Raw genomic sequence first — 26,009 nt, 5'->3', positions numbered from 1 at the left:
TTTTCCTAGATCTTTACACTCAAATTGTTAACAAGAGTTTATTTTTTTTTACAGTCAAACTGTTAACAAGAGTTTATTTTCCATCATTTCAACCTTGAAAATACTAGTTGACTTCTAACTATGATGCTGGTTTGCAAGTGAATGGCTAGACTTCTGCTTCCTCCACGTTTATTCAGTAAAAGGTGCATATCACCACACAGTGTATCAAATCAAAAGTTGTCCAAAGCTTAAGCCTCTGTTGATAATACTGGATAATAATCTTATGATAAACACCTAAAATGCATTATCGATATAGAAAAAATGTTTAATTTCAGTCTATTATTGTTTAATCGCCAATGACCCGCTAGGGAGTATTATCAGACTTGTACTAGCATTTTCTAGCAGTGGGAATAAGATTTGAGATTTTCCTTTGTTGGAATAACAGCTGTAATTATTAACAGTATGAAATTCATATTGTTAGACATTTGGAATATATAAATATGGTCTTGCAATTTTGCATCATCTTTCCAATCAATTCTGCAGAGCCTTGGCCCTTATTTTTGATTGTGTGTCACCAATATAATGAGGGTCAATGCAGCATGAAGTGTTGCTCGCTGTCCAAGACATAGAAAGCTTATTTAATGTTGCATCATCTGACTGTTCTACAAATGGATCCTGCTGGCTGGTTTATTTCAAAATCAGAAAAAAAAGCTTTTTGTATTGAAAAAAAATGTGAAATACCAGAGTGCCTTTTTTTAACAAATAAAGGCTTTTCCATGTATCCTGGTTTTTCAATCAAGATTAGATTAGACTTAACCTAAGGCAGACATGGGCAAATTCAGCACTGCACACTTCTGAGTACTGGTATTCCCATGTTAAAAATCATATATGACAACAGTTTGGTACTCCACACATGTTGTATAAGTACATCCTGAAGAATTACGAATATTTTAATAGAAACTGTTAGAATATGCAGATACAGTACTGTGCAAAAGTTAGAGACCACTCTTTCATTTCATTTCCTGTCAAAATGGCCATTAATCAGAATCACTTTATTTCGCCACGTATGTTATACATACAAGGAATTTGTCTTGGTATGTGCACACATGTATGACATACAACATGCTGAACTGAATATTTCTCTAAGGGACAATAAACAGAATAAAGAATAAGAAAGAATAATGAAGAGCCAATGTAAAATGAGCTAAAGAGATGTGTGAATATCTGTACATAAGCAGATAGGAATATCTATAGATATGCAGGTTTGAGTAGACATATAATAATTATTATATACAGAATATTATAGAATGATATGAACATTTGTAAAAATGTGTTTTAAATGAATACAATATAAAAAACATTTGTACAGTTGTGCAAATAAGCATTATGTTACAGAGGAGATATAATGTAATACACTAAGGGAGGTTTGCTGGTTTTAGTTTTAGGTGATGAATGCTACAGCTCTGGGGAAAAGGTACAAGCTATTCATTTTTCAGTGTCAGAAAGAAATGAGAAACATATTTAACACATAAGAAGCCCCAACAACTAAATGTAATGTCAAATCGATCAGTGTATAATTTGTCCAATTTTTTCCTTTGTGCACTTGCTGCCACTTTATCTCTTCCATCCTTCCAATCTTAAAACCAACCAATTCCAGCTGTGCCCTTCCAAAGAGCTCACTGACATTATGTCCCATTCAAAGACACACTAACTTTGACATAAGCAACTACCCAAACTCACCTAAGCTGCCTTCATATTTTTTTCTAATGTGCAGCTAAACCAGCTAAAAGAGATACACTATATTGCCAAAAGTATTCACTCACCCATCCAAATCATTGAATTCAGGTGTTCCAATCACTTCCTTGGCCACACGTGTATAAAACCAAGCACCTAGGCATGCAGACTGCTTCTACATTTGTGAAAGAATTGGTCGCTCTCAGGAGCTCAGTGAATTCCAGCATGGTACCATGATAGGACGCCACCTGTGCAACAAGTCCAGTCGTGAAATTTCCTCGTTACTAAATATTCCACAGTCAACTGTCAGTGGTATTATAACAAAGTGGAAGCGATTGGGAACGACAGCAACTCAGCCATGACGTGGTAGGCCACGTAAAATGATAGAGCGGGGTCAGCGGATGCTGAGACGCATAGTATGCAGAGGTCGCCAACTTTCTGCAGAGTCAATCGCTACAGACCTCCAAACTTCATGTGGCCTTCAGATTAGCTCAAGAACAGTGCGTAGAGAGCTTCATGGAATGGGTTTCCATGGCTGAGCAGCTGCATCCAAGCCTTACATCACCAAGCGCGATGCAAAGCATTGAATGCAGTGGTGTAAAGTGCCGCCACTGGACTCTAGAGCAGTGGAGATGTGTTCTCTGGAGTGACGAATCACGCTTCTCCGTCTGGCAATCCAATGGATGAGCCTGGGTTTGGCGGTTGCCAGGAGAACGGTACTTGTCTGACTGCATTGTGCCAAGTGTAAAGTTTGGTGGCGGGGGGATTATGGTGTGGGGTTGTTTTTCAGGAGTTGGGCTCGGCCCCTTAGTTCCAGTGAAAGGAATTCTTAATGCTTCAGTATACCAAGAGATTTTGGACAATTTCATGCTCCCTACTTTGTGGGAACAGTTTGGGGATGGCCCCTTCCTGTTCCAACATGACTGCGCACCAGTGCACAGAGCAAGGTCCATAAAGACATGGATGAGCGAGTTTGGTGTGGAAGAACTTGACTGGCCTGAACAGAGTATTGACCTCAACCAGATAGAACATCTTTGGGATGAATTAGAGTGGAGACTGCATCAGTGTCCATCAGTGTCTGACCTCACAAATGTGCTTCTGGAAGAATGGTCAAAAATGACCATAAGCACACTCCTAAACCTTGTGGAAAGCCTTCCCAGAAGAGTTGAAGCTGTTATAGCTGCAAATGGTGGGCCGACATCATATTAAACCCTATGGATTAAGAATGGGATGTCACTCAAGTTCATATGAGTATGAAGGCAAATGAACGAATACTTTTGCCCCATTTAAATATGTAAGAATCTGATCTATGATTGGCCCTCTAACTCAGTACTTCTTTGTGAAGACCATGCCTGGTGTAATATATAAGTACACTATATGGACAAAAGTATTGGGACACCCATCCTAATTTTTGAGTTCAGGTGTTTCAGCAACACCACTTGCTAAAAGATGGATAAAATAAGAACATAGTCTTGCAATCTTGATAGACAAACACTAGCAGTAGAATGGGTCGTACTGAAGAGCTCAGTGCCTTAAAACATGGCACTGTCATAGACACAAACTCACAAAGTGGCATCGCAAAATGCTAAAGCACACAGTGCCTGGCCTCTGTTGAATCACTCACTAAAGAGTTCCAAAGTGGCTTTGGAAGCAACATCAGCAATAGAACTGCGTGTTAGGAGCTTCAGGAAATGGGTTTCCATGGCAAAGCAGCTGCACACAAGATCAAAATACAAAATGCCAAGTGTCGGGGGGAGTGGTGTAAAGCACACCGCCACTGGACTCTGGAACAGTGGAAACATATTCTGTGGAGTGACGAATCACGCTTCTCTCTCTGGCAGTCTGATGGACGAGTCTGGGTTTGGCAAATGTCAGGAGAATATTACCTGCCTGACCGCATTGTGCCAAATGTAAAGTTTGATGGAGGAGGGATAATGTTATGGGGTTGTTCTTCAGGGGGTGGTCTAGGCCTCTTAGTTCCAGTGAAGGGAAATCTTAATGCCTGCACAGAGCCCCGACCTCAATACTGTTGAACACCTTTGGGATGGACTAGAGTAGAGATTGTGAGCCAGGCCTTCCTGTTCAACATCACTCTCTGACCTTACAAATGCTCTTCTGGATGAATGTGTAAAAAATTCCCACAGACACACTCCAAAATCTTGTAGAAATATTCCCTGAAGAGTAAAAGTTGTTATAGCTGCAAAGGGGGACCAACTCCATATTAATGCGAATGGATTTAGAATGGGATGTCTTAAAAGCTCCTCTAGGTGTAATGTGTAGGTGTCCCAATACTTTTGTCCATACAGTGTACTTGCTAAGGTGAGAAGACTTCTCACCTTAGCAAGTACACTATACACTATTTTCTTTCTGTACTCATTAGGTTGAGTATGACCTGCAGAACAGCAAAAAGGATGAATTATTGATTCTCAGTTCTGATCGCATTGAGCAAAGTGCTGTGCCCACCTGCATGGCCTGGTATCCGCCTTTAACCACTGAACACTTCTTGCTTACTGCATCTGACATCTACAAGATGAAACTGTTCAATGTGACCACCAAGATGTGCAGGTCAGTGTTTTTAAATTCTGTTTTTTTATCCCAGTTTTGATTATTCAAAAATGTTCTAGACATTGCGATTTTGTATATTATTTTGATTTTGTAAGGGTCCAGAAGTGGACTTCCGAAATGCGTGTGTTGATCTTTTGAGAATTAATGAATACTATGGTGCTGTTCTCTGCAGGAAAACACTTCTTGGACCCACATACGGTACTCCAGTCAAGAAGATGCTGACCCTCCCCCCTTCTAAAGACAGGGATCCCAGTTCTCGTTACATGGCTTATATAACGCAAGAGAAGGTTTGGTCTGGTTTGAGTTACATGCAAAAGTCAGAGACAACCCTTAGTTTATTTAATTTGAAATCAAAATGGCCATTAAGTACAAGTTATTCATTTTTCAGCATTAGGAAGCAGTAGAAAACTGAACATACATTTCATTAAGTACACCTCCTTGTATCTACACTCTGTCCATTTTATCATCTCTGCTTACCATAAAGGTGTACTATAATTACAGACTGTAGTCCATCTGTTTTTGTGCATGATTTATAAACCCCTTTTACCCTGTTCTTCAATCTTCAGGACCCCCACAGAGCAGGTATTATTTAAGGTATAGCAATGCTGTTGGTGTTTTTAAATGCCATGTACACTTACTGTCCACTCTATTAAACACACCTACTTTGTTGGTCCACCTTGTAGATGTAAAGTCAGACACGGTAGCTCATCTGTTGCTGCACAATGTGTGTTGGTCATGCTCTAGTCTTCATCACTGGTCACAGAATGCTGAACTTTGAACTTTTTATCTTTGTTCTCCTCTTTGTCAAGGTTGGGGTTCACATTCTGCCCCTAGATGGGAACCCATTCAAGTCTTCAGCACTGTTATGCCACCCATTGGGTGTCTCCAGTCTAGCTTGCTCCTATGATGGAAAATACATTTTCACTGCTGGTGGAGTGGACAAGACTGTCTTCTCATGGGAGCTCAGCTTTAGGTAAGTCCTTAAGAGGGCCGTATTATGAAAAATCAATCAAATCAATCAGATTTTACTTGCAAAGCACAGCATAACCCTGGCTTGGCATTCACTCACTCACTCACATACTCACTCACGTTTAGTAGGCTGAAGTTTCTCCACAAGCAGACACTGACAATGAGCAAAAAGCTACAAGTGAAATGATGAAGTTGAAGGGTTTTTTTTTAGGGATGCATGCAAAGGTATGTAAACATGAACTAGCTAGCTAGTGCAAACTGCGACAAAGAATAAGAATAAATAGAAGAATAAACCTAAACTAATATCTAAAGAACACATGTAGCCAGTAGCCATGTAGCCAGGAGGTTTAAGGATAGATATAATGTGCTCCTTCTAATATGTATATGATTTCTAACAGCATCATGTAGACAAGTTGTTATACAGCCCAAAAAAAACTGTTACTTCAGTGAAATAATGACTACAGTAGATGTGAAAGTACTGTTCCCAAAAAACATCTTGAGTAGAAATACAAAAGCAGCAGGTCAAAAAATCCAGGAGGATAAGATTCAATTCTTCGTTTTAGATTTTTTGGCCTAAAATAAAATGATAAATCACACCGCAGCATAGATGCTGTCACCAATGTAACAAAATGAAATTAAACACAAAAGAGGAATTAAAAACAAAATATTCTTATTGACTAAAATATAATCGAGTATATTTCCTTTGTATTTTATACTTTAAAGTGGACCTATTATGCTTTTGCTGTTTTCCCCTTTTTTTAGAGTGTTATATAGCTCTTTGTGCCTGTAAATGGTCTGCAGAGTTGCAAAGCTTAAAGTACATGCCAGAGGGAGTAACACACTCCCACAGAAACCACTTTTCTCAGCTGCCTTAAACACCTCATTAGAATTCCAGTCCTTTTCCTTTCTTACAAGATGATGAAATCTTGTAACACAATCCGTATTACCCGCCTACCAGCAAACTTGGCGTGCCTTCACACAATGCGCAGCAACTACTGCAGGCTGGGAAGAGTTTGTTCAGTTTTGTAGCCATTTCCAGAAGATGCTGACCTGATTTTCAGGAGTGAACTGATATTCCAGAACTGACGTTGTTGGAAAAAGAGCAACAGTGGTGTTTACAGCTGCTCAAGAGAAAAGGGTCTGTCTGCAGACTGCAAGACAGGGGCGGAATGTGTAGGTGTGAAACCTCTCTGGCGGTTGAACAGTCAGAACAGAGTAAGTGAGCTGAACAATCAGAGCTCTGTTAGGAGCTCTAACAGAGCATCTCGGACAGAGGGTGAATAATGTAATGTTCAGTATGAGAAAAATAATGTCTTTTTGGAACATTAAAGAATGTAAATCTATTCTAGTAGACCCCAAAAATAGAATGATTAACATAATAGGTCCCGTTTAAAGCATTTATTGGCATTGGACTACTGATTTGACTTGAGTGATATTTTATTTGATGACATTTTTTGTATTTGGTAAGAGCAGAATATGCTAATACACTTCTAATAAAATATGTAAAATGCATTTTACAGCAGTAAAATACTTTAATTTTGGGCCAGGTTCAGCTTCTGTTGGGCTGGTTTTAACCATACTTTGGGATAGAGAATTTTGTTGGCCTAACAACCCTGCACTCAAGTAGCTTTTGGTGCTTCATAAAAGTGGTGCTTCACATCAATGAAACATTGTGTGCTTGTTTGAGTAATAGATTTGGCTACCTTAAATGATGTACAAACTACTCTCTGTCCGATTCATGAAACTTTTCACACTGCTCCCCCTGCTGACCAAATATTACAGTGTTAAGACAGTGGAGTGACTGTGTAGTGTGATTGCTAAAATAAATATTTAAATGCTAAATTATTGCAGTGTATGAGATGCTTCTGCACTAGCTGTGTTTTGTATTGTTTATTTTCTAGGTGTCAATAGTATAAAACAGCATAATATGTCTTTAAATGGAACATGGAATAGTTGCAGCATTTGTTTATACCAGAGTGCATGTAAAATAACTACATCCACTTTTGTACTGGATTGCCATTTGCTCAAATTATATAGTATAATTGAAATTTTCAATTTTTATTCTTATTATTGGAATTAGAGATAATATTGATAATAGTTTTGCTTAGTTAAATGAAAATGAAGCATTTTTCTCAGGTTGTTGAACTATTATGTTCAAATTTACACATATTCCTACTAGACTAAGATTGATCATGCAGAGGCCCCAATGATGAAACTGATCTGTGCATTGCAGTGCACTAGAGGCTGCCGCTGCTTTGGGAGGAAAAGAGCTGATTCCCTTTTACAACCTTTTAGAGGGAGGGAGAGATGGAGAGCTTTTTAGGGTAAGGTCCCTTGCATGTTTGAAATGACAAAAAACGTCTTCTGTAAGTATTTTCACATCATTATTAATGGAATTAAACACTTGCTATTAAGTTAACTATTACGTTTGATTGCATAATGTACCACTGGCTAAAACAGCTATTACCATCTATCTTCACCATTACTTCTGCTCTGCACTGAACATATCATTCTTTCTAGATGCTCCTGTTTCTAAAACTAGGTTTTCTCCTAACCAAAGCCTGTATTTGTTCCATTAGATGATGGAGGATTTGTTTTATTACTGCCAGTTGCGCAACCAGGGCATCGACTCCATGGAAACCAGACAAGTGTCTACTCACATCCCTCTCACTGAAGTGCCCTTTGTCATGAGGGCACTTGGCTTCTACCCAACAGAGCAAGAGGTACTAGGATTTTGCACTGTCCAGTAAAATTGTTGTAGAGATATGCAGTCATATGCAAAAGTTTGAACACCCCTAAGTGCAAATTTTAGTGCACAATTTCCATTCATTTGTTTAAAAAATGAAACATAAAATATTACATGCGCCGTAACTTCTGTGCAGGTCACATTTTATGTTTTACTTTCTAATATGTGAAATTCATAAAATAAATGGTAGTTATGCATTAAAATGTGCTGATGTGTGTTGTCTAGAAGATGTGTTAATGCTTAGAAAATCAACAAAACGTTATTTGACCAGGAGCACCTTTGCATACGACTGTAAATCTCATTACACTTACTCATTAGTTTGTTTCATTTCTTTTGGAAATGATATAGTGCATCATGAAATCTCATATGTCACCACACTGAATCGACAAATGTTGCTCAGTCACACTTAAATCTAGTGAAAATTTTATGCAAGTGATTATAGTTAAATGAAGGGGTATCAATTTACAAAATTCATTATTTGATTTGATACGACACAGTGGTGCCTCGATTCCAACTCAATTTTTGATACAGCTCTAATAAGGAGTTTTTCAGTTTCAGTAATCGACATTATAAAAGTCCAGTGACTGAAACAAAAGTTGTTTTATAGTTTCCCAGTGTAATCCTGAAGGCATAACCTAAGAAGTTCGCCCCAAGCTGTACTTTCTGACACTGTATGACATACTTTCAGCTACAAACATGGACAAAGTACTTTACATAGCAAAAACAGTAATAGCAGCCATCTTAAATTAGCCTAAATTCTGTTGTATTTTTGTCCATTTTTATACATAACACTTTATCAGAAGCCACATAAGCAAGTCTACACAGCCAGCTCAATGTTGTTTGAGTCAAGTGTGTCATTTAGGAATGCAGTTTGCATGTTGGTGGAGTTTAAGTTTCTATTACCTGCGAAAGAATCATGTATTTTCTCTAAATTTTGACTTCACATCTCAAATGATGGACTTATTTTATTGAAATATTAAATTAGTATATAGAGGTGATTTCTAATTGTCTTGAGATTTTGAGATACTATGTTGAAATAATAAGTTGTTCAATTTTAAGAAAGTAAATCATTCATTTGGTATAATAAGTGAGAGTAATGAGATACTTGGTCATTATTTTGACAAATCAATATTTTGAGAAAATGAGAAATAAGATAAAATGAGAAAATGAGAAAAGCTGACAGACTAGCCACAAGCTAACATGCTATTCATGGTACAGTGACACAAAACAACACAATACAATATGATGCCATGCAATTCTATACAATATGATGTGTTGCATAGCTTTCTCCCTAATATGTAAAGGTTTTAGCCTGGTTATAGGCTTCTCTTGAGCACCTGCAAAGTAGAAATTCTATTTTGGAGGCACTAAAATCATTTCCGTGCATGTACAGTTGTTATGCTTGAGAAAACTCAGTGTTGCCTTAAAATAATTGATAACGCTATTCTTTTCTCAGAATTATGATTACTTTAAGGCAAGACCTCACCAGAAGCATTCAAATTGAGCCAGGTCTTAAGCTGGAAACTTTAATGCAACTTTAATGCAGTTGCTTGAAACCTACATGAAACTAAAATGCACTTGACTACCGTAATGTGAAGTGTCATGCCACTTGAAACTCAAGCATCTTGGTGCTACTTGGTGAAACATGTTTCATGAAACAGCCCATCAGAAATCATAATAATGTTTAACAACATACTTTAAAACAACTGATTTCAGCAGATAAGTGGAAGAAAATAAAACAGAAGATGGTCTATTGAGTGAAACAGAGACAGCCTGACAGAGTCAAGGTTGGCAGTTTTTCGTTTGGTCAGTTTCCTGAGCCATCACAACAAAGGACAGTTTATCAAAACAAATGTTTCTGTAGCCAGCTGCATTAACTAGCCAGCTAATGCTAACAGCTGGATAAATGGCTGCTTGTCCCAGCGTTGATTTTTTGCTACTCTGCTGTTTTCATGGTTTATGTAGCTAGATTAGTTTTCTCTTCTCTTGATGGCGTGATTTTACACAGAGCTCAGATTCATTTAGGATCCAAAGGATGAAAATTATTACAGAAGGGAGAGTGAGATGGACTCCACGATGAACTCGTTGTGCTGCTAGGACAGGATGACTGAGGCATCAGATGGGCTGTAACCTTAATGGCTACTTAAACATTAATTTTCAAAGACTTAACATACACACAACAGATTAAAAAACGTCTATCTATAGTAAAGAACCCTAGATAGATAAATAAAATGATATATAAATATAGAATACAAAAAAAACAGTGACAGCAGGAAAAAATATACAAAGACACAGAGATGATAAAAATGCTTCAGATATGTAAATTACACCTCACAGATAACATTGGAGTGAGAACAATATGGTGTACTAAAAATATGAGATGCTAATATGGCTAGTGGAGTAAGTGAAATTCCGTTGCAAGCAACTAGTTGCCTTTGGCTTTACATTGTGAAACTTGCATCCAACCTAATTTCCGTGCAACTTGACAGCTACTTAAGCTAAACTCACATTTATTGGTTGTCACTGCTCAGAAAACTGACAAAAAAGGAACTTGACCAACTTTGCATGAAGGTAATCAGGAGGATCTTCTTTGTACCTGCCCAATAAACCATCTTCTGGTTTATTTACTTGTCCATTGATCCAGTAAAATCAATTGTTTGAAATAATGGCATTTAATTTGATCAAGTGATTATCTGCATTCTCTGTGTTTTGATTGGCTATTACATGAGACTAATTCCACAAAGCTGAGCAACTTGATTGCATATGTTGCAGCTGAGTTGAGATGTACATGAGTTTCATGCTTTATGTTATGCACCTCAAGAGGAATTTGAGTTTCTAGTATATAGCCAAGATAACCATCTTTTATCTCTCTTTCAAGAAGACCTCAATTGCTGCCATACCTCAGAACAGCAGTTCTCAAACCTTTTTATTCTAAGGCCCCCTAAGAGGATAATAAATACTACTGTGCACCCCCTCGGCCCCCTGCCCTCGCTCTACTTCGCCCTCCCTCTAATACTGTTACCTAGGCATCAAAGCTAGGCAGTGGCCTAAAAGAGCATACTATTTTTTTCATTCTTTATTAATATGTTCTCTTCTGTATCTTAACTTTCTTTTTCACTCTTCTAGCTGGAGGACATGCAGAATGAGGTCAAATTCAGCCGTTATGCAGAGACAGGAAAATATGTGACGCATATTGACCTGGAGGAGTTTATTAAGTTGTATGTCAACCACCGGCCAGCCTTTGACACCTCCAAAGAAGATCTCTTCAAAGCCTTCCAGGTGCTGGGTGTGCTAAATGAGAGCGGTCAGCAGGTTATCACCAGAGAAGAGCTACTGGAGTTACTACAGAGCAGGGGTACCTTTCTAAGATTTAGTAGCATTTATATTATGAAAGAAATAATTAGTCAAAAAAATATAGATATACTAATCTTTTCCTTACCCAAACTGTGGTTGAGCAGACAGATGTGTTGATGTCTGAGGATCACTTACTTAGTTTTGCACTGGAGCTACAATGCTAATGTAGCTAACAAGTAACGGAAGCTTATGCACATAAATTAGCATTGTTCAAACTGCATGCCTAAATCATCACATAATTGCTTCAATCTATGTTGAGTTGTTAAGTAATCTCAAATAGATTCACTTTTTAAACAACTTTCTGACACTATATGACATACTTTCAGCTACAAACATGGACAAAGTACTTTAGATAGCAAAAACAGTAATAGCAGCCATCTTAAAGCCTAAATTCTGTCTGTCTAAATTCTGTTTGTCCATTTTTATACATAACACTTTATCAGAAGCCACATAAGCAAGTCTACACAGCCAGCTCAGCGTGGATTGAGTCAAGTGTGTCATTTAGGAATGCAGTTTGCATGTTGGTGGAGTTTAAGTTTCTATTACCTGCTAGCCAAATTATATGGAAGCCCGTTTCCCCCCAGGTAGAGGAGAAAATATTTTTTCTTAATATCTCGAAAGAATCATGTATTTTCTCTAAATTTTGATTTCACATCTCAAATGATGGACTTATTTTATTGAAATATTAAATTAGTATATAGAGGTGATTTCTAATTGTCTTGAGATTTTGAGATATTATGTCAAAATAATAAGTTGTTCAATTTTAAGTAAGTAAATCATTCATTTGGGATAATAAATGAGAGTAATGAGACAGTCATTATTTTGACAAATCAATATTTTGAGAAAATGAGAAATAAGATAAAATGAGGAAATATATCATTATAATGACATAAAATAGTGCATGTTTTTATGTATTCGCAAATATGTTCACTGTTAGTTATAAGATAACAATAATACATAAGCTATTGTAGCCATAGGTCCGAATGTATTTGTTAGCAGTTTAATCACATACCTAAAGTATGCAACCAGTAAGTTCTTAATTCCATAATTTCAGAAAACTAGAATTGCACCGCATGCACTGAATCAGAGCAGATAATATCATAACTAATCTTTACTTTTTTTAATATAGATTTAATGTACAAGAAAATATTTTTTTGAATCCTTGTGTGTCTCTGAAGGAAAGCAGGCTCATTTTCTGTTCATTTTAGGTGAGCCCATGACTGAAGAGGAGCTGGCAGAGTGCTTAATGACGTTGCCAGGCTTAGGTGTGGAAGGAGGCCGATCTGAATCAGAAACGCTCCACTGTAAAGGTGAGTAAGTCCGTAAGATAGAGCTGCGGTTAATTGTCGAATCGTGATTGTATGTCTGTCTGTATGTGTATTCACACCCAATGGTAAAGTTCAGTCAATGTGGATGATGTACTCACCTGAACATCTGCACCCTATACCAGGGATTTCTCAATTATTGACACAGAAAACTTAAGAATATTGACCTGCGCTGAGTTTCCCAAAAACATCTTAGCACAAACATTTTTAAATGGTTGAGTGAACCTCACTAAACACTCTCTCTACCAGTTAACACTTAACACTAAAATGCTTTTGGAGGACTGGGCCCAAAATAACAAGAAGATCTGATTGTCCAAAATGTGAAAAAAATAAAAATAAAATAAAACCATAATAATAATAAATTACAATATTGAATTACCAATTATAAAAACCGTATTAGCATAGCAACAAATGTCTTAATTCAATGCTGTATTTGAATTTTTGGAAGCAAATAAAGATATTTCTCTGCCCATCCTTGATGTTAGTGTTATACAATATGAAATATGTGTTCAGTGATTGAATACTTAATGAGCACAGTAGTGACCTAATTTTCTGCACATTTTTCTGTTTGAATGCATTGTTGATATTAGGGCTGTAGTTGTGGGATTTTCAGCACAGTGATATGAACCATGTAACACTTAACATAAAATGTCAGGGAATTAGGCTTAACATACCAGTCACTCACGAGTGAAATGTCAGAGGAGGCAAAAAAACAGACAAAGCTGCTTTGTTCACCGTTGCTGCAGGTGTTTGAAAACATTTCATATTTTTTTCTTATTATTAAGTCAATAATTTTTGCACTGATTATTTAAGATAAAGTGTCATCACCAGTCCACTAAGGACCGCTGGCTCCCCCTCAGCACAGGCCTGAGGACCAACAGAGGGTGCTTGCGTGCCACTGCCCAGTGGTTCAGAAACCCTGCCTGATAACCATAGCAGAGTTTACTTTTGGCAATAGTTGTATTAATGTAATATTTTATTCATGGCCACCCCATTCTAAAAGTTCTATCTACACCCCAGTCTGAAGGGGGTTTTCCTAGTTGTTAAACCAGAAAATCTCACTGGAGCTTACTGCAACACTGCTATAGGATGCGAATAAGCATGTTTACAGATGTAGCAATGGTTACATTTTTCATTTTGGCAGGAGTGCTACTTTAATCATTGTTATCATATTGCGATATCAGGATGCATCAAAACATATCGAATCGAGACACATGTATTGTGATGAATATTATAAAACTGAGAACATTACCCCTGTACTCGCACTGGTCACTGGTTAAGTGTAGAGTTGAATTTTAGATTTTATTATTTATTTTTAAAGCTCTACTTGCCATGGCTCTGAGCTATATATCTGACCTTCACTGCTCCCATTCTACCTCCAGAGCCCTACAATCTTACAGCCAGTTGTTTTTAGCCATTCCATGGTCTCGGATGACCTTTAAAGATGACTGGGCCTTTTTTGTTGCTGCCTTAAGCTTTCGGAACAGTCTCCTGTTGTTCATGAAGTTATCACCTACAATAGATATTTTTAAGTCAAATTTAAAAACCTCTTTGTTTCTTTGGAGCTACTCAGAAGGGGACAAGCTCTTGTGTCTCGAATTGTTGTTGCTGCAGGATTTTCTGGTAGAGAGCAAAATTGAAGGTTACATTAATTATGCCAAGTCGCTCTTAAGCAGCAAAGCAACTCACACCATTATACTACCACCACCATGTTTTACTGTTGGTATGATGTTCTTATTGTAGAATGCTGTGTTAGCTCTACACCAGATGTTACGGGACCGCTGCAACTAAATATTCCTGAAGGTACTAGTTAGCCGGTTAGTTATTAGTCTGTTAGCCGGTCAGCCTACTATAATGTCATATTTTGTTCATGAAATGAATATGTTTGGTGAACTTATCAGGGACAAATGTAACTAGTTAGCTGAGTAGCTAACAGGATGCTGTAATCATTTCAGTTAGTAGAAAACTAACAATGATAAATGCCTTACTAGGCCAAACTTATTGTTGGTAGGTTTTTTATTCAAAAGTGTGTGAAATACACAGTGAATACTTTTTCCCAGGTAAAGAAGCAAGTGAGATAACATGCAGCTTTCACCTCCAGATTATTATGGTGCATTGTGGGAACTTTCAGGGACAACCCAGAAAATGTCTGATTCCCTGGACAGTTCCCTAACTACTGAACTAGAAAGCTCTATGAGACACACTCAAGGTGTTTTTTGGCACATGTGAGATGTTCCACTTGGTTAGCAGTCGTTTTTGCCTTGCAGCTCTCTGGTGGATACCATTTTTGCCCAGTCTCTTTCTAATGATGCAATCCTGAATGCTGAGTTGAGGCGAGCGAGGCCTCAGTTCTTTTTTGACTCCCTGGATGAATCGCCACTGTGCAGTTGGAGGAATTTTGGTCAGCCGGCCACTTCTGGGAAGATTCATCACTGTTCCAAGTTTTCACCATTTGGAGATAATGGCTCTCACTGTGGCTTGTTGAAGGCCCAGAGACTTAGAAATGGCTTTGTAACCCTTTCCAGACTGATGTATTTCAATAACTTTCTTTCGTATCTCTTCCAGGTATTGTGACATAGTTTGCTACTTCTTGAGACCTTTTAGTCTACTTGACATTGCTGGAAAGGCTCTATTTACAGTGCCTCCAGAAATATTGGCACCCCTAGTAATCATGAGCAAAATGAGCTGTAAAAAATATTATAATTACTTTTGTTTATTTAAGGTATAATGATTGAAAGAAAAAACTAAATGTTAAACTAAATATTAATAAATATTTTTCTTACTTCTATGTGTGCCACAATTCTTAAGAGTTACATTTAACTGAAGTATAATCTCATATTTCAGATTTTATGTTTTAATGTTCACCTGAGATATTAGGAACACTTAAAACTTCCTGTTACACTAGGAAATATATATGATATGAAAAACAGGCCTAATTCCTTCAGTCGTCCGTTACTATGAGAAAGAACAGAGAATACAGCAATGATGTGCGACAAAAGGTTGCTGAGCTACACAAATCAGAAAATGGCTGCAAGAAAATTACAAAACAGTTGAATATGCCCATTTCCACTATTAGGGCTTCAGATGTTAAGAATTTGCCAGGAAAAGGATGTATGTCTGTACTGACCCCATACACAGTGAGGAGAATGGTTTGAGTGGACAGAGAATCTCCAAGGGTCACAGATGGGGAATGGGAATATGTAATGGTCAGATGAAACCCAGATATAAGGTTTTTGACAACAAACACCAAAGGTGAGTTCTGCATGGATGCAAAGATAGCCATGCGGAATACCTCATTACCTCTGTGAAATGTGGTAATGGGTCTGTGAGGCTGTTCAAATTCATGGTATCATGGCCTCTATCAAGTACCAGCAGACATTAAATCAAAAGGACAGTGATCCAAAGCACATGTCAAAATTATCACAGAAATGGTTGACTGAGCACAGAATTAAGGTTTTGCCATGGCCACCTCAGTCCCCTGATCGAAACCACACAGAAAACCTGTGGGATGAGCTGAAGAGGAGAATCCACAGTTTGGACCTCTAAATGTGAAGGATCTGGAGAGGTTTTGTACAGAGGAATGATCTCAGACCTCTTGCAATGTGTTCTCCAGTCTCATTAAGCGTTATAGAAGAAGACTCAGAGCTGTTGTCTTTGCAAAGGGAGGCTGCACACAGTATTACATGAAGAAGTTCCTGATAAGATTGTTTTGTTTTTATCATTGTACTTTGAAAAAAGGTTATTTTTGTTAATATTTTGAATGTAAGGTCAAACGGATAAGCAATAATCTTTTTACAGCATGTTTTGCTCATGTTTACCAGGAATTTGTGGAGGGTGCTGTAAGTGATGTTTAGATTCAACATGTCTGGCAGTAACCAACACATTATGAACTAAAAAAAGGGCTTTACTTTTTTCACACATGGCCAGTTGGTGTTGGATCACTTTTTTCTTTCAATAAATGAAATAATAAATTAAAAACTGTATTTTTTATTTATTCAGGTTGTTTTCTTATATTACATTTTATTGAAACAATTAAGATTGACACATGCAAGAACAGAAGAAATCAGGAGTTGGAAATGCTTTTTACAGCACTGTATTTAAAATAAAGGTTACTTGACTTGTTACTTTCTGTCTTTCACAAAGTTCTCATATTTTTCACTGATGATTTCTGCATTGTTTAAATGGTAAAAATATTAGCTTCAAACATCAAGCCTATCCACCCCCTTTGTGTTTGTTTTGAGACAGATCGTGAGTCACTGCTGGAAAGTAAGTTGCCTCCGAACATCACCGTGGACACATTTGCCACAGACATCCTAGGATTTCTCAGTGCCAGCCAGGAGCTTACTCCTGAAGAAGGCTCCTCCTCATCCTCTATGCTTTCTAAAGCCTCTTGAGCAGGTGTGAAGCACTTGCTTTGTGCAGACAAATGAATGTGTTGTTTCCATGTGGAAATACTGTAGTACTTCCAGGAACAAAGGAACCAAAATAGTTTTATTACTGGCTATGTCTTCTTATTGTTTTACGTGTTATGTTTGGGGATCTTTAAAACGGCATTAAATAAACTAATCTTATACAGAGAAATGAGCTTCTTGAAGTTGTTAATGGATTGTAATGGGAAATAAGCGTTTTCAGTGTACTGTTCTAACGTCATATACGCGGTGTATATCTTAATCTTTCAGTAATAAAGCGTGAATGTAGAGTTGTTCAATAAAAAGTTCTGGAATCTGGAAAGAGAATTCCTGTCTTATGTTCGTTCCTCAGAAGTCAGAAAGCTTCATTTGACTGTCTCGTGCTCAGAGGGCGCAGGCGCTGGTGATGCTTCAGTTTGATTCAGTTTGCCGAACTGATTCTTTTGAATTCATTCATTTCAATTCAATGAATTGAACCCTTCAGTTCAATGATTCATTCACGAGTCAAGCTAGGTCAAGTTTGTAAGACATTCTGAGTACTCGGTAAAGATTGATTCATTAACTTAATGCAAACAAATGTCACGTGAAACTGGAAAATTTACATACATACATACATCATCTAAACCGCTTATCCTTCTGGGTCGCGGTGGGGTGCTGGAGCCTATCCCAGCTGTCATTGGGCGGAAGGCAGGATACACCCTGGACAGGTCGCCAGTCCATCGCAGGGCAGACAGACATACACAGTCACACACACACTCACACCTATGACCACCTGGAAAATTTAGAAATTTGAAAAAACAAACAAGCACTACTACCTCCATAGACTGAAGCTGGCTGCAGAGAGAGAATATACATACATTCAACCTGGTTCTTAAAGTTACAAGTTTTATGCTGTGGGTTGAATAATAAAAAATATTTTATTTTATTAGTATAATTTACATGGACTTAGAATTTACAGGCACAGGGAAGTTCAGACTTCTCTTGCACACCCACCAAGCTATCAAATCTGCAGAGCACTGTATTAATAAATAAAGAATACTATATCACTACTGAGAAAAATATATAGTGGCACACTATTTTATGGGCCTACCATTATGTGGTGGTGAACATAGTAGTACAGTGTAGTCTGTTGCCTATAATTACTATTTCTCATTTTCAAATTTAGGCAATATTAATTGATGATTAAGGGACCATTTCTGTTCCCTTTAATAGTGCTTAATATAATACTTCTGATTTTTGAATGTAGAGAATAGTGATTTCTATTCATTATGAAAGTGTTCCACATGGTGCTACTGATTTTCTATTGTAAGCAATTGTCCGTGTAATAGTGTGTAGTGTTCTTGATTTTCTAATGTTGTGAACAGTGATTGGGAGAGTATTTCTTTTCCCCATAGTAGTGTTCTGTAAAGTACGGAGCCCTGATGGTGACATTCCATATAAATGAAAATAACACGTGGCCACGACTTAGTAAGGGGTGGGAATGAGATAATTAAGTTGTGGCCGCGACTTAGTAAGGCGTAGGAACTAGATCATACCTTGTTAAGTCGTGGCCACACTTTAGGATCTCATTCCCATGCCTTACTAATTCATGGCCACAACTTAATTATCTTGTTTCCATGCCTTACTAAGTCGTGGCCATGCATTATTTTTATTTATACAAGATGTCACCAGCGGGCCTCTGCAGTAAAGTGCTCGTGATTTTCTAATATAATGGTGACTAGGGGACCATTTCTTTTCCATATAATAGTGTTTAATATAGCGCCCCTGTTTTTATAATATAGGGAACAGTGATTAGGGGGCCATTTCTGTTCCCTATTGTAGTGTTCTATACACTGCACTTGAATTTCTAATGCAAGGAATAGTGAATAGTTAACACGGACCGTTTCCAGTATATCGCTTGTGTAGCACTTCCAGAGATTTAGTTGTGAATCGGCTCGACCAATCCAGTGAAAAGAATCGGTTCACGTCAACTGATTCGTTCACGAATCGTTTGCCCAACGCCGCCTTCCCCCTCCCGCCCTCTGCTGTGTGTTCGCATTGTGTCTAAACAGGCGAGCCGGCGAAGCTGAAAAGATATTTCACCAACAGCCGTAATGTCGGGCAGGTCGGTACGCGCGGAGACCCGGAGCAGGGCGAAAGATGACATCAAGCGGGTTATGGCCGCCATTGAAAAAGTACGAAAATGGTAAGAGCGAGCGAGCGTGGCCGCTAACGAACAGAAAAAAGCCCAAGCTTGTAGTGAGGGGGAGGGAGGAGGAGAAGACGACGAGAAACAATGAAATGAAAGGGAAGAGGGGCTTTTTGGTCGAGTTCAGTTTGACTCAGGTTAGTCAGTCACCTCCAAGGTGTGCTGCCCTTCTCTCCGCGCGGTTAACGACGCTAACGGCCGCCTTTCGAAGCGCTTTGCTCGGCCAGAGGGAACATTTTCTTTCCATTAAATTTTAATGTGGGGTTGAACCTAGAAGCCATTTCGCTGCAGTCACATGAAGCCGTTTCTGTCGGAGCCTGCCTGTAATGCCGGCTGAGCGGAGGAGCAGCTCCGGTGGAAACGGCGTTATCCGCTCGGTGACTGACTTTAGCCGCTCGGTGACGGCGCTCTTGAGTGAGAATAATTTTAAACGTGTTCCCGGCGGGGTTTTAAATGGAGAGTTGAGCTGTAGGCTGAGGAGAAAGCGGCTGAGGGGGGGTTGGGAGATCAGACACGCACTGAGGCTTTAGCTTCACACAGCACATTGCGGCTAAAGCTTTCTACTCAAACTCGACTGTTACAGTTCAGAAACGGTTTGTCTGAAAGGGAAACTTTAAACGTAACACACCTGATTGTGTCCGCCGTACGTTGACTGAAATAAACAAAACAACTGTTTTCTTTTCATTTACGACTAGGCCGTTCAGGAAAACTGAGGAAGAGCAAACTACAGCCTCTTATTATGAGGCGACTTTTATTTCTAGGGAGTTTTTTCTAGAGATTGAGAAGAAAAATATCACCATAATCTCTGACCTAGTATTATCTTCAGGTTTTGACCTCCGATTAGAAAAGTAGTCCAGGCTGTTTTTGTAATTCTTCCACTCAAGTTTGGCCTGTTTGGGTGTTCGAGATAAAGTCCATTCAAGTCACACAATGTGGAAAGTGAAGGTTTAGAGTTTATTCCAAACGCGCAGAATTAGCACAGCAAAGGACAAAATATAATATTTTATGTTGTGTTTGATGGGACAAACCACATTTTGAAATATGAAATGCTTCGTTCGTGAAAAACTTCTAAAGTGCATAATGTCTCTAAAAGCTCACTTATAGAAGGTCACTACATGAAATAGTTGCCTGAGGCCTGAGACATTTCTTAGAGAGAATGTTTTGGCCTAAAACATTTTTTTTTAAATTCTTTCTTGGTGGAGAGGAACATGCAGGGTGTTGAAAGGCTAAATTGTCTCCAAAAAAACATTTCTTTTTCAAATTTACCACTGTTTTAACATCAACATTGCGTTAAAAAAAGTGATAAGACATGTAGGTTCACTGGTCATTTTGGATAGTACATAAAATGGCTACATTTGCATTGTGAACATTGTGACTTCTGGTTCCTATCAGCACCATCTGCCACTGTAAAGAAATCTAAGCCTGTAAGTTTCTCTGCAATGAAACATTTCACTCTGAATGACTGTTAACTTCTCAACAATTGAATTATACAGAAGTTTTAAAAAATAGATAGTGATACTTGTGTATCACAAAAATATCTTGAAATATCGTGTTGCTCAACTTTGCCACATTACCCAACACTGTAGGCAATATGTGTAGTAGAATAATTAAAAATGATTTGTTTTTGTGCCATAATTCTCAGACCAAATTAATTTGATGTGTGAGAACACTTATGGCTCACAATGGAAATATGTTCACAGCCTTCATGTTCTGAGTAAAATATATTGCTGACAGTTTGTAGTATCGTATTGCAGATTAATAAATGGTATATTGCCAAGGCCAAGCACAAAAGCTTACTAAAAGCTTTGTTTGTGGTGTAAACTGCCTATGTAAGCATCACTTAGCTTAGAGCGGTTTGCTAATGTAGCAGTAATTTAACAGACTTTTTAGCTTCAAGGCTTGTTGCTCTTTTGTTAAAGGTTGTAACCACACAACAAATATTTATAATGCCAGAAAGGGAAAAAAAATCATCTGGCAAACATTTAACAATTGAAAATGATATTTGTAATCATCATATCAGTATGTGAAGGTGTGGCCTGTAGTATTGATGTCATTTAAAAAAAAATATATATATATATATGTATATATATACACACACTATTTACTCAAAACTGATTCATTCCTCAGGGAGAAGAAATGGGTAACGGTCGGTGACACATCTTTGCGAATCTACAAGTGGGTGCCAGTGATGGAACCCAAGTCTGATGATGTAAGTAAGAAAAAAGGGTTTTCCATTTTTCGAGGGCCGTAATTTTATTTATTTTTTTTAATTTCCACTTTATTATGCCAAGCGTTGTAAAAGCATCAGTATAAATAACTTCGTATTTTTGTGGCTCTATATTGTGAAATGCGCTTTATGAGTAAAATTTTCATATGACTTTTCATGTGCCCACTCTAGATTAGTGACTTGTACATAAGAGAGCAATACATTATATTCAGTCTTTTTCTCTTTGCAGAAGAACAAGAACAAGAAGAAGGGCAAGGATGACAAATATGGCTCTGAAGTCACTACACCAGAGAACAGTTCTTCTCCTGGAATGATGGACATGCATGGTAATGACACAGACGTTGGCGATACATATATCCGTATGGAAATATATGTGCAGTTGAGTTTGCTGGGAGACTTTTTTGGCCTTAGTTTGTTTTTCCATAAGAATTTATCAAGACATTGCATGTATATACATTTTTATATTAGTTATGGTATCTTGTATGCTATAATAAATTTGAACATTTACACATATGTATGTCTGCACATAATCAGCTTTTGGTTATCAGGCCATTTATTCTCTCTTACCACTGGAGGGTGCCATCAAGCAATAAAATATGCAGACTTGAAATGAACTGATCTCTACAGTGTTGACCGTGATGCTAATTATGTTTGAGCAATGGTCTTCTTGCCAGTGATTTGTTTAACCTATTGCGTTTCCTCTTTTGCAGATGATAACAGTAACCAGAGCTCCATCGCTGACTCTTCCCCTTTAAAGCAGGAGACCAGTAACAACACTAGCCCCACCCCTGAACCCATGGCAGCGTCTCAGAACGACAGCAGCGAGACCAAGAGCGACCAGTTTCCTAGCAAACAGTCTTTGTCTGGTCAGGACAGCAAGACTGGTGAGTCAGTTAGACTGAGTTTTATGCATAAAGCAATGATTTGGCCAAAAATATAAATTACATAGTTTTTCCCGGAGCACAAATGTTGTAATCAAAGGAACGCTTAATATTTTAAGTTTGCTTCTTTATATTTGCATAAGCATCAAGATCTAGAGAGAATAAACCTTACATTCCCCTCCTCCAAACTGTATAACTTCACTCAAAGAACAGAAGGTCTCTGATGATGTAGTATCACCTGCAAGGTGAGAATGAGGATTAAATGTATTTTTTTTAATGTATTTTTAAGAAAGCTAGTTTAAGACTGACCTACTGAATAGTCTGAATAGTACAGCATGAACTCTGGTCCTGGAGGGCTAAATTCCTGCACAGTTTGATGGTTTGTCTTGCTCACACTCCTAATTCAGCTGATTGAACCAAGTCCAATACTAATGTTGGCCAGTGAAATTTCATGAGCAAAATTACATTCATTTTGTTGCATTGAGTACTTCTGAAAGGGTGGCCCTAATTTAAGCACTGTCTAACAGGCCAGCTCGCAGACTGCAGTGTTAGCTCCTTGGCTAACCGCAACTGCACACAAGTCACCCCAATGCCACCAGCCATGCTAGTTATTTACACTTGCTACAGATCAGTGTCAAGCACTGTGTTGTAATGAGTATATAATTATCTATAATTTTTGTATTTATGGTAGACGAGTAAGCCAACTTACTTGCCCCATTGTTAGCTCCATGGCTAACTTCAGCTGCACACAAGTCACCCAAATGCCACCAGCCATGTCAGTTATGTGTTTTCTTTGCTACAGATCAGTGTGCAGCACTGTACTCTTGTGGGCATATAATTATCTGACGATTTTATCTTCATTTTTTTTGTTACTGTTTATGGTTTGTGAGTTAGCTAGCTTGCTACCTGCACTGAAACAAGGGATTATTTTTTTCATCACCAATTTGCTAGACCATTCACAGTCACTCCCATTTCTCAAGGTGACTGTGCCAGCCATCTGCACACTGCCGCTGGTTGGTGCTCTGGAACCATGCTCATGCCACCTTTCGCGGCTCTCTTTGCTTGGGCAAAGTACTCATGCCACCTCTTGCGGCTCTCATGGGGCTTGCACACCCTTGGCCCCCCACCCCTGCATTACTTTTTAGCTACATTGCCCTCGTAGCTCAAGTGCAAAACTAAAGAAGCAGACTTCAGACACCAGACATGTCTTGTCTGATTAACTGCATTTGGGGTGAGGGGGCGGAAACTGCGTAAATTTGTTTTTTTAGTCTATGCATCGATTCAAAGTAATGGTGATTCAAGTAGTATTTTACTCAGTAATGCTCTTCATCACCAGGACAAAATCACTCCTCATCGGAGTCAACAACAGCCAAGAGGGATGGCAAATCGCAAGGAGACCAAGAACACTTCACAGATTCCTCCAAAGCTGCTCAGGTAACACAATAAAAATCAAACATAGGGATAAATCAAGTAGCCTGTTCTTTTTCTGAGGTTTACTCATTGAGACACTAAGCTACATTCAGCACATTTTAAGGCTATTCAAGCAGCTATTGGCACCTCACATTTCTTATATTGAATTTGATCTTAGAGATGTTGGGCTTCTTTTAGAGTGGCAGTATTAGGATTAAGCAGTTGGTCTTTACTGTGGACTGAGTTTATAGATATGAATAGTAAACACTAGTTAGTTCACAGACAGCTGATGGTCTTCCAGTGTTTTTCGCTGATAGTGCTGTTTTTTTTCCTCTTTCTTTGTGGCAGGATATGGAAGATGGTGCTCCTCCTAACAAGAAAGGCAAAATGGACTCTTCCTCTGAAGAAAACTAACTTGTCTTTTGCCAACTGTTACACTCTAGTGATCTCCCTTTCCTCTCCCTGTATACTTTGAGTCATTTTACTCCAAACGCTAAGTTGTACATCTGTTCATCTGTTCATCTACTCTCCCAGAAACACAGTCACTCTTCAGTAAGGATGGGGGCAAATGTGGAGGAAAGCTAAGGAATCAAGCTGTGAGATTTGGGGGTAGGGGTTTACATTGCACTGATGCTAGAACAGTTCAGCCAGTCCTAACATCACCACCTGCTGTTTCCTGTGGAAAGCCGTTTTAGCATTTAATCCAAACTTTTTTATATTGAAAATTCAATTTGAATGGATAGAATTTTTAGTACTAGTAAAAACATGAACTTTGTTAATCAAATTCTAAAATGTCAAATTGTAGAAATTATATTTTAGCATATAAGAATTCAGTTCTCACTTGTGAGAAATCATGGCTTTTCTTGATTCATTTTAATTTAGAGGAACATTTTCTAGTACGAGTTTTTTAACATGTGCTAAATCAGTTTACACAAGAAAAGTGATTCTAAAAAATTCAGTTGAAATATTACATGTTCAAATTGATATCTTACTAGTGAAAACTGGACCGTCGCATGTTAAAACTTCTTAAATGTAAAAGCAAATTTAATTTGCACATGGAATAATTCAGTTTTAATATTAAGAAATGAAATGGCAAATTTAGAAAATTAACATGCTTGATTTAGTACATGTTAAATTCCTATTAAAATTCCCATTTCTTATTAAAATGAACTAGGAAAGCATTCCTTAACTAAAAAAAAAATTTCTTTTAACTGAATGTTTAGCTGCTAAAATATAATTACTAAAGTTTAATTTTGCCATGTTAGAAATATTTTTTTTACATGTGAAGTTATTAATCTTTTAACTGTTATTAATACTTATACTAAAAATTTAAATTGGATTTTTGATACAAAGAACCTTAAAATCTAAAACGGTTTACCATTGTCTCATTTTCATGCTGCGTTCACATGTTTGCATTGGGTGGAATAAGATGCCATTCTGTGCCTCATAGCATGACTAATGGTGGCATGAAGCCACGTAGATGTTGCTTGGTGACGGTGGTGCTGGCGAGAACGGATGATTATCAGAGAGTGTTAATTTAAGGTGGATAACAGTCAAGAAGACGATCTGTACTCTTATTTTGTGTTGTTTAATACTGGGTTTGTCTGGAATTCAACAACGAGATGTTTGGCGCCCATGGCTCCCAACAACAGCAGAAGTTGGGAAACTTGAACTCTTGAAAGAACGTTCCGCTCACCACTGCAGTCTACAGAACGTTGCTGCTGGCAGTGGCAGAATTTTCTGGTACGGGTCATTTGAAAACAGTGGGATTTCTGGTTTGCAGTCCTCCGTCTGCTTACATGTGAATGCGGCATTAGAGCAGTCGTGTCTGTGTCCCTCCCAAAGTGGCACGTGACTTCTGTAGATGGAACCTTTTCATTTAGTCATCATCGCTATCAACTGCCACTTGCTGTGTGAAAGCAAAAATATTTCTCACCTGTATTATTATTATTATTAATTTTTTTTTTTTGCTCAGGAGGGTCAACACACTGTTAGTCACGCTGAAAAGGTTGGTTCTGCTGCTGTAGTTCGAAGAGGTTTTTCTAAATAAATTCCACAACTAGCTAAATGGACGATAAGGTCATGTGAGCGAGTGGTACTAGTCACAGGTTAAAAGTGGTTCGAGCGTTCGGCTTGGACCCATTCTGCTGTGAAGACTAAGTTAGAGAGTTAGCTTGTAGCATACGTCCTGCTTTTGTTTGTGTGCCTTGTGTTACTGAAAT

The 26,009-nt window shown here is 38.1% G+C and overlaps 2 protein-coding genes across 3 annotated transcripts in view; both read left to right on the top strand.

The window, feature by feature from the left end:
- Positions 1 to 17,347, top strand: part of cfap251 (cilia and flagella associated protein 251) — a 34,890-nt gene extending 17,543 nt beyond the window's left edge. Inside the window, exons 13-20 of the mRNA XM_036597918.1 lie at positions 4,094 to 4,278; positions 4,451 to 4,565; positions 5,088 to 5,251; positions 7,481 to 7,571; positions 7,827 to 7,970; positions 11,120 to 11,348; positions 12,556 to 12,657; positions 16,918 to 17,347. Coding sequence (XP_036453811.1) covers positions 4,094 to 4,278; positions 4,451 to 4,565; positions 5,088 to 5,251; positions 7,481 to 7,571; positions 7,827 to 7,970; positions 11,120 to 11,348; positions 12,556 to 12,657; positions 16,918 to 17,066 — 1,179 coding nt within the window. The 3' untranslated portion in view covers positions 17,067 to 17,347. The remainder of the gene's footprint in view (positions 1 to 4,093; positions 4,279 to 4,450; positions 4,566 to 5,087; positions 5,252 to 7,480; positions 7,572 to 7,826; positions 7,971 to 11,119; positions 11,349 to 12,555; positions 12,658 to 16,917) is intronic.
- A 1,772-nt stretch (positions 17,348 to 19,119) lies between these two features.
- bcl7a (BAF chromatin remodeling complex subunit BCL7A) lies at positions 19,120 to 24,963 on the top strand. 2 transcript variants are annotated; one of them, XM_036597974.1, is made up of 6 exons: positions 19,120 to 19,255; positions 21,397 to 21,478; positions 21,726 to 21,822; positions 22,207 to 22,380; positions 23,714 to 23,811; positions 24,136 to 24,963. In XM_036597974.1, the coding sequence occupies exons 1-6, from the start codon at positions 19,221 to 19,223 to the stop codon at positions 24,199 to 24,201; spliced, it is 552 nt and encodes a 183-aa protein (XP_036453867.1). In that variant the 5' UTR covers positions 19,120 to 19,220; the 3' UTR covers positions 24,202 to 24,963. The 2 variants fall into 2 exon arrangements, with proteins under 2 accessions (XP_036453867.1, XP_036453866.1); XM_036597973.1 differs by having other exon boundaries at positions 19,120 to 19,266.
- Positions 24,964 to 26,009: the final 1,046 nt, after the last annotated feature.

Source organism: Colossoma macropomum, unplaced genomic scaffold (genome assembly GCF_904425465.1).
Source record: "Colossoma macropomum unplaced genomic scaffold, Colossoma_macropomum, whole genome shotgun sequence".
In the NCBI taxonomy this organism is placed as follows: Eukaryota; Metazoa; Chordata; class Actinopteri; order Characiformes; family Serrasalmidae; genus Colossoma; species Colossoma macropomum.
This window is presented reverse-complemented; position numbering and strand designations above follow the sequence as displayed.